Source organism: Oxyura jamaicensis, chromosome 23 (genome assembly GCF_011077185.1).
Source record: "Oxyura jamaicensis isolate SHBP4307 breed ruddy duck chromosome 23, BPBGC_Ojam_1.0, whole genome shotgun sequence".
In the NCBI taxonomy this organism is placed as follows: domain Eukaryota; kingdom Metazoa; phylum Chordata; class Aves; order Anseriformes; family Anatidae; genus Oxyura; species Oxyura jamaicensis.
The window spans coordinates 689587-703157 of NC_048915.1; the positions used below are offsets into that span (position 1 = coordinate 689587).

General features: G+C 65.2%; 1 protein-coding gene across 1 annotated transcript in view; it reads left to right on the top strand.

Moving 5' to 3' along the window:
* Window positions 1-8681, top strand: part of FOXO6 (forkhead box O6) — a 30575-nt gene extending 21894 nt beyond the window's left edge. Inside the window, exon 3 of the mRNA XM_035345694.1 lies at window positions 4169-8681. Within this exon, the coding sequence (XP_035201585.1) occupies window positions 4169-5581 (1413 nt within the window). The 3' untranslated portion in view covers window positions 5582-8681. The remainder of the gene's footprint in view (window positions 1-4168) is intronic.
* Window positions 8682-13571: the final 4890 nt, after the last annotated feature.

Genomic DNA, 13571 nt, shown 5'->3' on the forward strand with positions numbered 1-13571 from the left:
GTGGTGTCCCCGCTCCCTGCGGGCACCTGGCAGGGCTCGGTGGCGGGAGGTGCCGGGGGCGCTGCCACCCCCTGGCACGCGGCGCTGCCGCACCGTGCCGCTGCCATCTGCTCGCCAGGCAGGCGTGGGCCACGCGCGGGATGCGCCGCGGCGGTGCCAGGGCTGGTGGGCTGAGCGCAGGGGCTGTGCCCGCGCTGGGGCAGCGTCACCCCTCTGTCAGCCCTGCGTGGCATCCCCCCGGGACAGGGCACCATCAGGGCTGTCGGCAGCCTCTGCCCCCGCAAATATTTCCTCCAATACTGGCAATTTTTGTGTGCGAGGAGTAAATAAGCATCAATTAACCCCCAGAGCCACACTCATGCTGCCGGAGAGCGGGCGGCAGAGTGCTCGTTAGTGGCCCTACACCGCTTCCTCCCGTTAGCCTGCGTGCGGGGCCCCGCCAGGCACTGGGCTCATTAGTGGGCTGCAGCTGCAGCCAGGGCTGATGTGGCCAGGCTGTGGGGCCACAGGAGGGTGCAGGACATGCAGGGCAGGGCTGGATTTGGGGGTTTTGTGGTGTTGGGCTTCTGAGGTTTTGCTCAGAATGTCCCCGGGTGATGGGTGGAAGGGTGGCAGGCCAAGGGACAGTGCTGGGGACAGCACGCAGGAGCAGGCAACGTGGCAGGGACAGGGCAGGTGAGCACGTCGCAGATGAGCCCCAGTTCTCCCAAGCTCTTGGTGCAGAGAAACTCGCAGGTGGCTCCAGAGAGGCCCCTGGATGCCCGCTGCCAACCTCTCCAGGGTGGAAAGTGCCCCAGAGCTGTGTGCTGCGGGCAGGTGGAGGCGGGGATGGGGCAGGGTGGGGAGGAGCAGGGGGTCAGCGAGTTGGGGCCCTGCAGGGTGGGCTCCCCAAATGACATCGGATCCAGCCCTTGCCAGGGGCTTGGCACGGCCGTGGCATGGCTCAGGGTGCCGCAACGCAGCCGAAATCTCCGCTGGGTTTCCCAGGTGCTGATCGCTGGCTTCCAGCGGCTCACCCCGGGGCCGGGGCACGGGGTGGCACCCTCGGCACTATGGGCCCTGCCTGGCAGTGCCTGCCCTGTGCCCCAGACAGGCCTTGTGCATTCCCAATCTTGTTTGGGTTGTGCTCGTGCCATGCCCCGTGCACCCCTATGGGATGTCAGCCCCCCACCGCACCCCCCCGCACCCCAAAGCCTGCAGCCCCCCAAGGCTGGAAGGGACGCAGGGCGGGCACAGGGGTGTGGGGAGGAGCTGGGTACTGGGGGCCCTTGCGAAGGGCATCTCCCCCAGGTCCCCCCCAGCCCCCCGGGTTGTGCCGGGCACAGCCCCCCCCGGGCAGCCCCTGGCCGGTCAAAAGGACGCGGGGAAAACGCTCCCAGCGCTGCCAGATGCAAATTGCCAGTCGAGTCACTCACCCAAACAATGGGGTCCGGCTAATCCTTTTACAATGGGACTAATTGCTAATCAGACCGATTTCACACTGCCTGTTCCCCTGACAATGAAGCTCGGCGGAGAAGGGGGCGAGGATGCTCCAAGAGAGCGCCCCCCCCCCCAAGCCCCCCGACCAGGGCGCAGGGAGCATCCACGGCAGCCGGGCTCGGGGCTCTGCGGCGCTGGGGAAGCCCCCGGCATCGCCCCCCCGGGGTGCACAGGGCTTGGGGCTGCCTGCAGCGTTTGGGCAGCGAGGTGCACAGCCCAGGGCACCTCCTGCCCCTCTGGGCAGCTGCCCGAGATGGTGGGGGGCTGCCGCGGCAGGGGGGAGCCCTGGCATGCCGTGGATGAGCTTTGGAGATGGGGGGTCCCTGTCGTCCACCGTGGGGCTGTGTGGGGGTCCCTGCTGTCCGTCGTGGGGCTGGGGGGTGGGTCCTTGCCCTCCACCTTGGGGCTGTGGGGTGGCAGGATGCTGAGCCTTGGTGAGGGGCATGGGGTGTTGGATGTGCAGGGGTGCAGTTGGCACATGTGGGCCAGGGAGGGGGCGCAGGCTGGGCAGAGAGGTGATGCAGGACTGCAGGACAAAGCAGGGCAGCACGGTGCAGGGGGCACGGTGGGGTCCCTGCGAATGGCACTGGCCTCTGCATGCACCCCTGCACCCTGCCAAAACCTGCCAGAGCCACGGCACGCCCCAGGCAGGTGCTGGCGGGAAGGCTGCCGGCCCTGCAGGCGGCGATGTCCCCTGCACGTCCCTGCCCCGCTGAGCCCCACGTGTCGGGGCAGGCGATCAGGCCTGGGGCTGGGGGCCATGGGTGGCCGTGGGGTGGCGGGGGCAGCGGGGAGGGTGCAGCAGCTCCCTGCCCGTGGGTGCAGCAGCTCCCTGCCCGTGGGTGCAGCAGCTCCCTGCCCGCCGCCGCTAATCAGCTCCCGCCTGCCCCTGCCCTGCGCCCTGCACCCAGAGCCCGGTGCGTCGGGGTGCTAATGAGGAAAGAGCCGCCTCGCCGCACCTCGTGCTTAATTGCTGCTGTCTTTTGGCTCCTAATGAAGCTCTGCTGCAGAAGAGGCAGCAGCCTCGCCTCCTCTCCCCACGCCAGCCTCCTCCCTCCAGCCAGGTCCCTGCCTGATGCCAGCCTGGGCACGGGTGGTGCAGGTGCCCCTGGGGGTCCTGCCCCGAGCTGAGAGCAGGAGGCAGGCAGGAGCTGGGGAGGAGGCTGGCCCTGCGCCGATTGTCCCCTGTGGCCAGCTGAGGTGAAGGCAAGGACCCCAGAAATTGTCCCCTGTCCCCACTCCATGCAGGTCAGCTGCCCCCAGCCAAGGAATGCTGCATCACCTGCCTGGCAGGGCGGGAGTGGGGCCGTGCTGGGACCCCTGGGAGCACCCAGCCGGACCTGCTCCCATGTCCCCGTCCCCGGGTGTCCCCATCCTCGGGTGTCCCTGTCCCCGTGTGTCCACACATGAGTGCAAGGTGGCACCGCGGGGCCGAGCTGGCTGCTGGCTCTGCAAACCTGGTGACAGCCACGTGCTCCGCTTCGTTCCCCTGCAGTTTGCACTGCGGAGCAGTTACACGGGGGGGGGGGGCTTGGGCCATCAGGTGTCCCCAGGGAGGGGTTGTGGGGGCCGGGGGAGCTCTCCGTGCCGCGCTCGCTTTGCTGCAGCTGGAGGTGCCGGTGGGTGGTGCGGGCAGCCACCGCCGCGTCCCAGCCCATCCCTGAGCTGTCCCAGCCACCGCCTGCCCCCTCCCCAGCTGTGCGTGGGGCCATGCAGGAAGGGGTTAATGGCTAGCCCATACCTGCAGTTGCATTTTAAAGATGTGAAATTAAAGCCCGTAATTTATTCTCCCCACACACGAAGGAGCAATTAGTTCTAAACACGGCTTAATCAGTCAGCGCGAGATTGATTTCTGTAGACTTGGATTTGGTGGCTGCTGGCGAGGAGCCAGCCTGGGAGCAATCTCCAAATAAATGAAGTGCAGAGAAGTAAGCCATTACATAATATGATAGATGAGGCTGGAGCTCACTCGCCTCTTCATTAGTATTCCACTGTACGCTGGCGACGGCACCAAACTTTCTCCCCAGCACCCTGGTTCCTTCCCCCCCTGCATCCCTCTGTCCTCCTGGGGAAGGCAGGGAGCTGCAGCGGCCCCCCGGGAGCCGCCAAGATCAGCGCTTGTCCTCGGCCCCTCTGCTCCCCTGCCCGGCACTGGGAAGGCAGCTCCCCAGCACCACCCGACCCCCAGGGGTGGCGGATGCGGGCAGAGGGTGCGGTGCCCGGGGACAGCGCTCCCCGGCAGCCCCGGGGGGATGAAGCTGGGCTCGCAGAGCCCCGTGCTGTGGCACCGCCGCCTCTTGGAGCTCACTGCTGGGAGCGGGCTCGGGCAGGGTGCAGGGGGCTGGCACCCAAGGGCGTGCGGGTGGAGGGTGTCCCTCTGCTGATGGAGCTGGTGAGGCTGCGGGGTGCGTGGCGCTGGGGGCAGCAGGCAGCTGCTGCTGCTGCTCCCCGTGGGCTGGGAGCGCCGCTGGGCACGTGGGTGGTGGGGACGGGAGGGACTGAGAAAAGTGGGATCCCCGTGCAGACCTCACTGGCTTTGGTGCAGTGCGGGGCCTGAATCTGCCCCTGCTGCAGCTGCCTCTGCCCCTCTGGCCCAGACAGCCCCAGGGGATGGAGCCCATGTCCCCCCCCACACCTTCCCTTGTCCCCAGCCATGCCTGACCGCCCCCTCTGCTTGTTGTCCCTGCAGAACTCCATCCGGCACAACCTCTCCCTGCACACCCGCTTCATCCGCGTGCAGAACGAGGGCACGGGCAAGAGCTCCTGGTGGATGCTGAACCCTGAGGGCGGCAAGACGGGGAAGACGCCCCGGCGGCGGGCGGTCTCGATGGACAACAACAGCAAGTTCCTGCGCATCAAGGGGAAGGCCAGCAAGAAGAAGCAGCTGCAGGTGACGCAGGAGCGCGGCGAGGACAGCCCGTCCGCCCAGCAGGCCAAGTGGTCGGAGAGCCCCGCGTCCCACGCCAGCGACGAGTACGACGCCTGGGCGGACTTCAGGACGCGGGCCAACTCCTCGGCCAGCACGCTGAGCGGGCGCCTCTCGCCCATCATGTCCAACCACGAGCCCGACGAGCTGGAGGAGGACGATGGCACGCCGTCCTCCCCGCTGATGTACCCCAGCCCCTCCAGCACCATGTCTCCTTCCCTGAGCGCCCGCTGCTCCGTGGAGCTGCCCCGGCTGACCGACCTGACCGGCACCATCAGCCTGAACGAGAGCCTCGGGGAGAGCTTGCTGGAGGACCTGCAGGACGGTTACAGCATGAGCCCTTCGCAGCAGCTGCCCCCAGCCGCCCTGCGGCAGCGGAGCTCCAGCTTCACCTTCAACTCCAAGTGCTCCAGCATGGGGGCTGCCACCAACACGTACTGCGGGACCATCTACAGCCAGCCGGCCATGAGCCTCATGCGCCGCCTGCCCATGCAGACCATCCAGGAGAACAAGCAGGCCACCTTCTCGCCCGTCAGCTCCTACAGGAACGCCTCGCTGCAGGACCTGCTCTCCTCCATCTCCTACACGCACAAGGAGAGCATGGTCCCGGGGGACCTCCCCATGCCGCAGGCCGGCCCCATGGTGCCGGCCCGTGGCCACAGACAGACCCCGCTGCTGTGCAGCGGCGGGGAGCAGGGCTTGTCCTCCTACCCGGCCCACTCGGCCTCGCTCATGAAGAGCAGCGCTTTGTACCACCCGTCACCAGCCAGCCACCACCCTGCGGTCAACACCAGTGCCTTAGCCAATCCTGTCAGCCTTATGAGCCTGCCCAGTGACACGTGCAGCATGACGGCCATGCCGCACCACGGGCACCTGCATTCCTACGCTACTAACCAAGGGGCACACATGAGCTTGCTGGATTCGCTGCAGGGCCCCTACCCGGGGGCCGTCCACCCCCCGGTGTTGGGCCAAGACAGGTTCCCAGCAGACCTGGACCTGGACATGTTCAACGGGAGCCTGGAGTGTGACGTGGAGTCCATCATCCTGAATGACTTCATGGACAGCGACGAGATGGACTTCAACTTCGACTCGGCGCTTCCGCCGCAGAACGCGCTCAACGTGCCCGCGCTGCCCGGGGGCCCGCAGCCCACGAACCAGAGCTGGGTGCCCGGGTGACGCCCGCCCGGGTGCCCGCCACCGAGACGTCGCGAGGGGAACGCCGAGACAAACTTTTTTTTTTCCTTTCTCTTCTGCCTTTATTTGTTCAGATGGGCTAGAGCCATCGGGTCAAACTTGCGATGAAACACAAACCCTAGGGTCAAACGTTGAGACGGGGCGGGGGCCGGCCCCAGACGGGCACGGCGGCGCCAGGGGACACGGGGCAGGCAGGAGCGGCGGAGCCAGGCGGTCCCAGGGGGGGCAGGGGAGCAGGGGGGGAAGCCCTCTCCAGGGGGTCCCAGCGCCAGTGCCGGCTTGGCTCGGCCCTGTGCTGGAGGTCCTGGGGCTGGGTGGTGGAGCAGGGACAGCTGGTGGTGCAGGGGCCAGCTCTGTGCGTGGCATGTTCCAGAGGGGACCCTTTCCTCAGAGCCGCCTTAGCAAGCGAGTCCTCCAAGTAGAAGTGTCACGAGAAGGGAGCCTGCCCCGGGCCAGGGAGTTCATCACCCCCAAAACCCTGCTGGGGACCTGAGAGCAACCCGTGCGCCCAGGCCCCCTCCGCTGCTGCGCTTCTGGAAGGTTTGGCTACCAAGCAACAGGAAGGGCTGGTGATGGAGGGAAGGGTGTGCAAGCTGCAGCAGCACATGCGCCCTGTGCAAGCCAGAGGTCACGCTGCAGGGCCACGGTCACGCTGCAGGGCCGTGGTCACGCTGCAGGGCCGTGGCTGTGCTGCAGATCCGAGGTCACTGCCGTGGGCTGTGCCACGGTGGCCGTGCCAGAGGACGTGCTGCTAGCCGCGTGCCCTGTGCCAGCGCAGGCCAGGGGGAGTCACAGGGTCGGGGAGGGGGGCGTATTTATTTGATTTCATGCACTCTTTTGCCATTGAGTTATTGCATTGGAAGGAAGGGTCGAGCTTAGGGAGAGGAGAGAGGCCAGGGGCAGCGCCTGCTCAGCGGGGGCTGCGCCCATTGCACATCCCGGCTTGGCTCGGCCGTGGTGTTGGATGCCAGGGCCGCAGGCAGAAGCGGGGGGCTGTGGTGTGGGTCACCCTGGCTGTGTTTCTGTCTGTCTGTGAGAGAGGGAAAGCAGTGCCCACCCCGCCCTCACCTCCCCAGGTTCCCAGGCCAGGGTGACCCACATGGTCGCAGAGCTCAGGGAGGTGCCATGGGGCTCACGGCTGGGACAGGAGCTCCTGGGGTCGTTACTGGCTTCAGGAGGAGCTCCTGTCCCAGGGGCTCGCTGGTGGAGAGCTGGTCTGGGCAGAGGGGCCAGAGAGAGGAGTCAGCAAGAAGTCAGCTCCGGTGCACCAGTCTGCCAGGGGCTGGTGCTCGGTGGGGACAGGGACCACAGCTCGAAGGGAGTAGGGCTGAGCCCTTGGACCGCTGTGTCCTGCCCTGCTGAGCCCGGGCACAGTGGGGTTTCTGGAGGGGGGCAGCCAGGCAGGAGCATGGTCCAGAGCAGAGGGGCTGGGTGCAGAGGGCGGTGGGAGCCGCTGCTCTGGCCATGGGATCTGTCTTCCTCCTGGGCACTGCAGGCTCTCTTGTGCGCCCTGCCCTTGGGAAGCAGCGCGGGCTGCTGTGCGGAACCAGCGCGTTTTCCCAGCCCGGCTCTTCCCTTCCCAGCGCGGTGCCAGTGCTGGGTCCCACCGAGCCGCAGGGACAGCGTGGATGCTCGGAGCTGGGGCAGGGGGACCCGTGGGTGGGCGCCCCCTGCTCCTCTCCTGGCCCCGGGTCTGTGGCAGAGCGTGCCAGGGGAGCCCCACGTGCCACCGCTCACCTCCGCCCTGGGCACACGGCGGGCATAGTCTCTAAAGACATTCTTACAGGTTAATTAATTATGTTTACATTATTTGATCATGTACAGAATTTAATATATTCTATTATATATAATCTTTCTTGAATGCTTTTTTAAAAAGAATTATTCTTTGGGTCAGGATCATTCGTTTTATACACCACCTCTTGTTTCAGGCGTATTTAAATCATCGGAAACCGATTGCGATTGCAAATGGCTATTTAGTACCCGGCCCCCCAGCTCTGCAGGGGGGTGTGAAGGAGCTGGCGAGGAGAGGCAGGGAAGGCACTGCGGCTGCCATGGGAGAGAGCGGGGGTCCTGCCCCGTGTGCCCCCCGAGCAGGGGAGAAATGGGGGGGGGGGTGTCTGCATGATGGGCACACCCAGCAGCTCACCAGCACCCGGCACGCGGATGATTGCAGACGGGGGTGCCCGTGCCCAGGGACCCCCCTCCACACCAGCAGGAAGAGAAGAGCCCCCCAGCCCCAGCCCCGCTCGCCTCCCCCTGCCCCGCGGCGCGGTGGCCCCGGGCGTGCACCCCCGGGGCAGGTCCCATTGCGAAGCTGTCTTTGTGGTTCGTGACCGTGGGGTTGTCGTGTGTGCGGTGGAGTCGTGTTGGTAAGCGTCGTGTGTACAGTCGTCGTGCGGTGCGGTGCGAGGGACAGCGGGCGGCGGGGAGGGGGCCCCCCAAAAAGCAACCGGGGGGGGGGTGGGTGGGCAGGAGCTGGGGGGCTCTGGGTGGAGGGGACGGGGATGGGCTGGACCTGGGTGCTCGGACCACGGCGTGGGGGGAGCTGGTGATGCTCATGGGGAGAGCCAGGATGTGCCCAGCACCCCGCTGCCTGCGCTGCTGCTGGGTGGAAATCAGGGCTGGGTTTCACTCTGGAACCTCCACCAACAGCTCCCCAAGCACCAGCCCATCGCCTCCCACCTCGCCCGGCTCCAGCCCCCCCCTGCAGCCCCTCCTGTCCCCCAAGCCCCGTCCCTGCCCCACGGGACAGCCCATGGGGCAGGCAGCGCCCGCTGCTCCCAGCCCTGCGCCCACCGAGCCCCAGCCCTGCCCGGAGCCAGGAGCCGGCGCCGAGGGGACGCTGGGGGGGCCACCGGTTTGCTTCATGCGGCGGCTTCGGTCCGTCCTTTCCCTCGTATTTATAACTGTACAGACTGGGGGGGAGGGTCTCTGACAGGCGTCATCTCTCACCACGCATCTATCGTAGGCAATGGTAACTTTCTTGGTTGTGCTATTAGAGTTTGTGTATGTGGCAATGTAAAGAACTGTGTATAGTGCATTGTACAGCATATTTTCATGAATAAAATTGTTTTAAATATTACAAGGCTGGGCTGCTGGCTTCAGTGCTTACGTGTGTCTGGGCTGGGGTGGCGGGGACAGTTCTGGACCGGGGGGACCTGGGGACACCCACAGAGAAGCCGCGATGTCTGCGGAAGCAGGGCTTGTCCCCCCGCTGGGCTGGGGGGGTCCAGGCAGTCCTTGCTGGCCGAAGCCCCTGGAGATACTCCTTGGCAGCCTGTAAATAGATCCATTTACTGAACTTGCCAATATTTTCTGAGGCTGGTGGCCAGCCGTAATGTCACGGCCAGCCCTGCCCAGGGCATGGGGATGCTCGCGCCCTGCACCCGCTGCCCCGTGGGGGGTTCCCTGGGCGCAGCCCCAGAAATCCCCCTCTGTGCAGCCGCCTGGGCTGGAACTTCCCCTCCGCTGGGTGAATTCATTTCCTGCCCCAGGAAAAATTCCAGAAACTTCCAAAGCGGCTGCAGCTCCAAGGCCAGAGCAATCAGGATGGAACCAAAACTTTGGTTCAGTCCTGATCCAAACCCAAGTGCACCAGGACCAAAGGCCCGAGCACAAGCTCCCATGGTGTCCTGTGGAGTGCTGCAGCTCCGCGTGCTGCGGGAGCTCAGGCTGCCCTCGAGCACCGCTCTCCCACTCGTGCACAAGGGGTGGGGACCCCAGGGTGCCCAGCAGGAGCTTGTGGCGGGGGCACAGCACCACCCCCTCCGTGTCACCGGTGCTTCTCCTGCCCCAGAGACACGAAGCCAGGACGCAGCGGCACCACGAGCAGCACCTTACCCTCGGGCTGTCAGCTCCAGGGTCCCTGCCTGGACTTTGCACCATGGTCGGACCCCAGCAGGCGCTGCTGGGACGCTGACAGCCGGTGGGACCTGCCGAGGAGACGGATCTCCCATGGGACCATGAGCAGCCTGTGGTGTCTGCCTGACCTGGGAGCTCTCCAGCCCAGCACCGCCTCACCTGAGCCCCCCACATTTCTGTAGCCCAGGTGCCCTGCTGCCGTCAGCTGTGTCCTCGGCGAACCCCACTACCTCACCGGGGAAACTTGTAAACCCAGTTAAGAAAAAACCCACAAAAAACAGGAAGAAAGACATCAGCTTGGTTTGACAGGATCTATTTTCCATAAATCCCTGTTGATTGGCATTAATTATATCACCCTTTCTGATTCTTTATTCATTGCATTCCGTATCAGCCGTCCCATTATTTTGCCTGGGATCAATGTCAGGATGACAGACCTGTAATTACCTGCGTCGTCCTGTTTCCCCTTTTAAAATATTGGGCCAACCTCCACCCTTTTCCCAGGGCCCTGGAAACCCCCACGTGCCTGGCGCCTTACCAAAACGCAGCGGCAGTGCAGCAGCCACGGCCTCTGGCTGGTGGCTTCCTCCCTGCAAGGCTGCTCCCTGGAGCATCCCCGGGTCCCACCTCTGCCATGGCACGCGGGGATGCAGCCAGCCAGCCCCCAGATTCAGGAAGCCGGCCGAAGATGCCGTGGTGCCCTGACAGTGGCTGTGCCTTCCCAGCCAGGCGCTCAACGCCCTGCTGTGAGCGGAGGGGCCGCCGACCACGCGCAGTCCCCCGCAGGACGCAGCGGTCCCTGTGGGGCTGTGGACAATTTCCCTCTGGCTGTGAAGATGCTCTGCACGTGTCCCACCCCCCGTCTTGCTCTGGGGCTCGGGAGGAAATGGTGGAGGAGGGCCGCGAGCAGCCGCACGGCCCTGGGCTGGGAGCAGCTGCAGGAAAGGTGCTGGCGGCGCCCGGCTCCCCTGGCCGTGGCAGTGGGGTCCTGCGCCCACGGCTCCTGGGAGCACAGCTCCGACGGCTCTGCTCATGTCCCAGTCTGCAGGGACCACCGTGGAGACCCTCAGCCAGGACGGACTTGGGGAGGACACAGAGAGGATGAGAGATGGCAGCGGGCTGGGTGGGATTTAAGCCTGGGAGGGATTTAAGCCTGGGGTCCCGAGGAGGAAAGCGCTGGGGATGGCGAGCAAGGCTGAGACAGGAGCTAACCCCCCCGCTGGTGTGGCCACTGCGCACACGTCTCTTCCCTGCTCAGCACCCAGGGGCTGCGCTGGGCCCTGAGCAGTAAGGGGCAGGGAGGCCGGGTGCCCCCACCTCCCTCACGCCCAGCCAGGGGTCTCCACGGCCTCGTCCTGTCCCCGCAGCCCGGTGGCACCAGGCCGCAGCACGGGGACATCGGCCTGACGGATGCAGGAGGAGGGGAGCCGGGGCAGGCTGAGGGGACCAGAGCAGAGCATCCTCAGGGCCCTGCGTGCCCGGGAGGCAGCCCCGGGGAGAGGTTTGCCTTCATCCTCATGGCAGCCGCGGTGCCACGGCGGAGCCGGGACTGGCTCCTCCTCACCAGCGCTGGCGGCAGGCTTGTCCTGAGAGGATGCTTTGACACATTTTGCTAGTGCATGAGATAACTGGCACTTGAGAGGCTTACTCGGAGAGCTGCAGAAGTGTGCTGCCTCCTGCTCCTTTGAAGAAAGCAGTCCCCGTGCGGCCACAAATGCTCGCTCGGCTGTGCCAGCGGCCTCCCCGCTACCCCCGTGCGTCGTCAGCTCGGCTCCTCGGAGCCCCTGGGCGAGCCGGGGGACCCAGGCACGGCGCTGCTTTGTCACCAGGGCTGAGTGCCAGGCCCTGGGGAGGGGACAGCGGTGCCTGTGGGGACCCACGGGACACAGGACGGAGCCGAGGCTGGGCGCAGATCCGCATCCCGTGGGCAGATGTATCCACAGCCGCCCTCGAAGCATGTGGAAGAGGATGAGGACAGAAGGCTAGAGACAAACGAGGAGGAAAGCCTTCAGGAGCATGTGTCTGTCATAAGATATTCCCTTGCAGAAATCTTGGAAACCTTAGAAAGAGTTTTTGCTCAATGTTATTAATTAAGGCAAAAGAATCCCCATATGGAAAGAGAAACAGTCAAGTTATATTTTTGCTAAATACGCGGCACCATATGGTAACATACAGAAAATTGGCCACATAGGCAGCCTAGAATATATGTTACCATATGTTCATATGTACTTTATAATTTCTTTGTTTTTCAAAGAGGGCATTGTCTTATGGGGCAAAAATGAGCAGCCCACCCCAGGGAGAAGGAGAAACATCACAAGCTGCTTTTGCTGAATTAAGCCCAAGGAAGCAACCCAACCACCTGGCCCGGGGGCTGCGTGCGCAGGCAGGACGGAGGAGGCAGCGGGAGGGCAGGCGAGCTTCTTCCCCTGCTGCAGCCTCCCCTGTGCCTCCTCGGCATGGGAACGCTGCGAGCGCTGCTGACAGCGAGCTGCGGGCTGGGAGACCCGGAGGAGGAGCGAGGAGCCTCCCGCTGGGCTGTCCCCAGGAAACCTGAATTCCCCCGCAGTGAGGGCCAGAAGGGAGAGAGGGAGAGATCTGCTGGGAAAGCCCAGCGGGGTCAGAGGCAGCTCAAAGCCTGTCGAGCTCCATCCGGAGCCTGGCTGGCACCCGGTGCTGGCAGCGCTGTGTGCCCGCGGTGCAGGGCATGCGGCATGGCGAGGTGTCCCCTGGGACCAGATCCTGACCCTGGAGAGCGGGGGCTGCTCATCCTGGGGGGGGGATCGATGGGCCCCTCAGCTCCGAGCAGAGACAGACGCAGCCTGCCAGGAGCAGCAGTGCCACAGGCACCCCGGGGCCACCCATGCAGGGACATCAGACTCCTTCGGGTCGGGCCCGGCCGTTCGGTGCCCGGTTGCTGTCCCTGCCTGGCTTCTGCTGGCTCCTGGGGAGTGCGAGCGTGCGGCGCTGCGTCCCCGTCCCTCTCCATAGGCCAGGCTTTGTCCATGCTCAGTACAGCCCTACCCATTTTCATAACTGTTTTATTATTATTATTATTATTATTATTCTTTTATTTTCTTTTTTTTTTTTTCCACTGTTTTTTCCCTCCATCGAGCCCAAATCCTCCTCTCAGGGCAGCTTAGCCCATACTGGCTGCGGCAGCGTTGCTCAGCGCTGCCCCGAGCGCAGCCCCAGCTCCCACAGCAGCGGGGCCGGTGCCCTCCGGCTCCTCACCACGCCGTAATTTAATCCAGTGACCTGAGAGCAGGGCTTCGGGGCTTGTGGCTGGCTGATTAATAGCCAGTGAGTCTGCGGGCTCGTGGCCTTCCTGGCTGCCCTGTGCTGCTGCCGTGGTGCAGACTGTAATGCAGAGCCGCAGAGCGCTGCTGCACAGGGCTGGGAGCGGTGCTGGTGATGTGCCTGCTGCTGTGGCATTGCCCTGCCCAAACCCGGGGGGCTGCGGGGCCGCAGCCAGGTGGACGAGGCAGAGCCTCTGCTGGCAGACAGCTTCGTGTCCGGGTGCTCAGTCCCTGCGTGCACGCAGCTCTGGTGCACAGCCCCTGGCCTCGAACACACCTGGCAGCTGCCGAGCACCTGCAGTAGGAGCAAACCTGCTCCGCACGGCGAGCACCGGCCCCTCTCACCGCTCCTCCCGGCCACCTGCCCTGCCCTGCACGGCAAGGACTCGATTGCACACACGTCCCCCAGTCCTGGGGGGGTGAAGCCTGCAGGAAAACTGTCCCGGAAGGGAGCGTGGGCTGCTCCTGCATGGGTGTGAGCTGAGGGGTGACACCCGTGTCACCACCCCACCCGGCATCCTGGGGGTTGTGCCCACTCCCCACTGTGCCACCTTCCTCAGGCACAAGGCAGGACCCACTCTGGTGTCCCCCTGCCCGGGGGCTCCTCGTGGGCTGCGTGGCCTCAGGCACCCAGAGCTGGGACTCCAGAGGGGGGCACGAGACCACCCCCCAGCACCCCCCTGTGCACTGCCGCCCCCCTCGAGGCCGGCAGCCCCCCGCCGCGGCTGCGAGCCGTGGTGCCGAGGGCCGGGTGGTGCCGGACTGCACACACGCAAAGGCAGGGCGCGCTTCCAGCCCCACTTCTGAGCCCCCCCCCC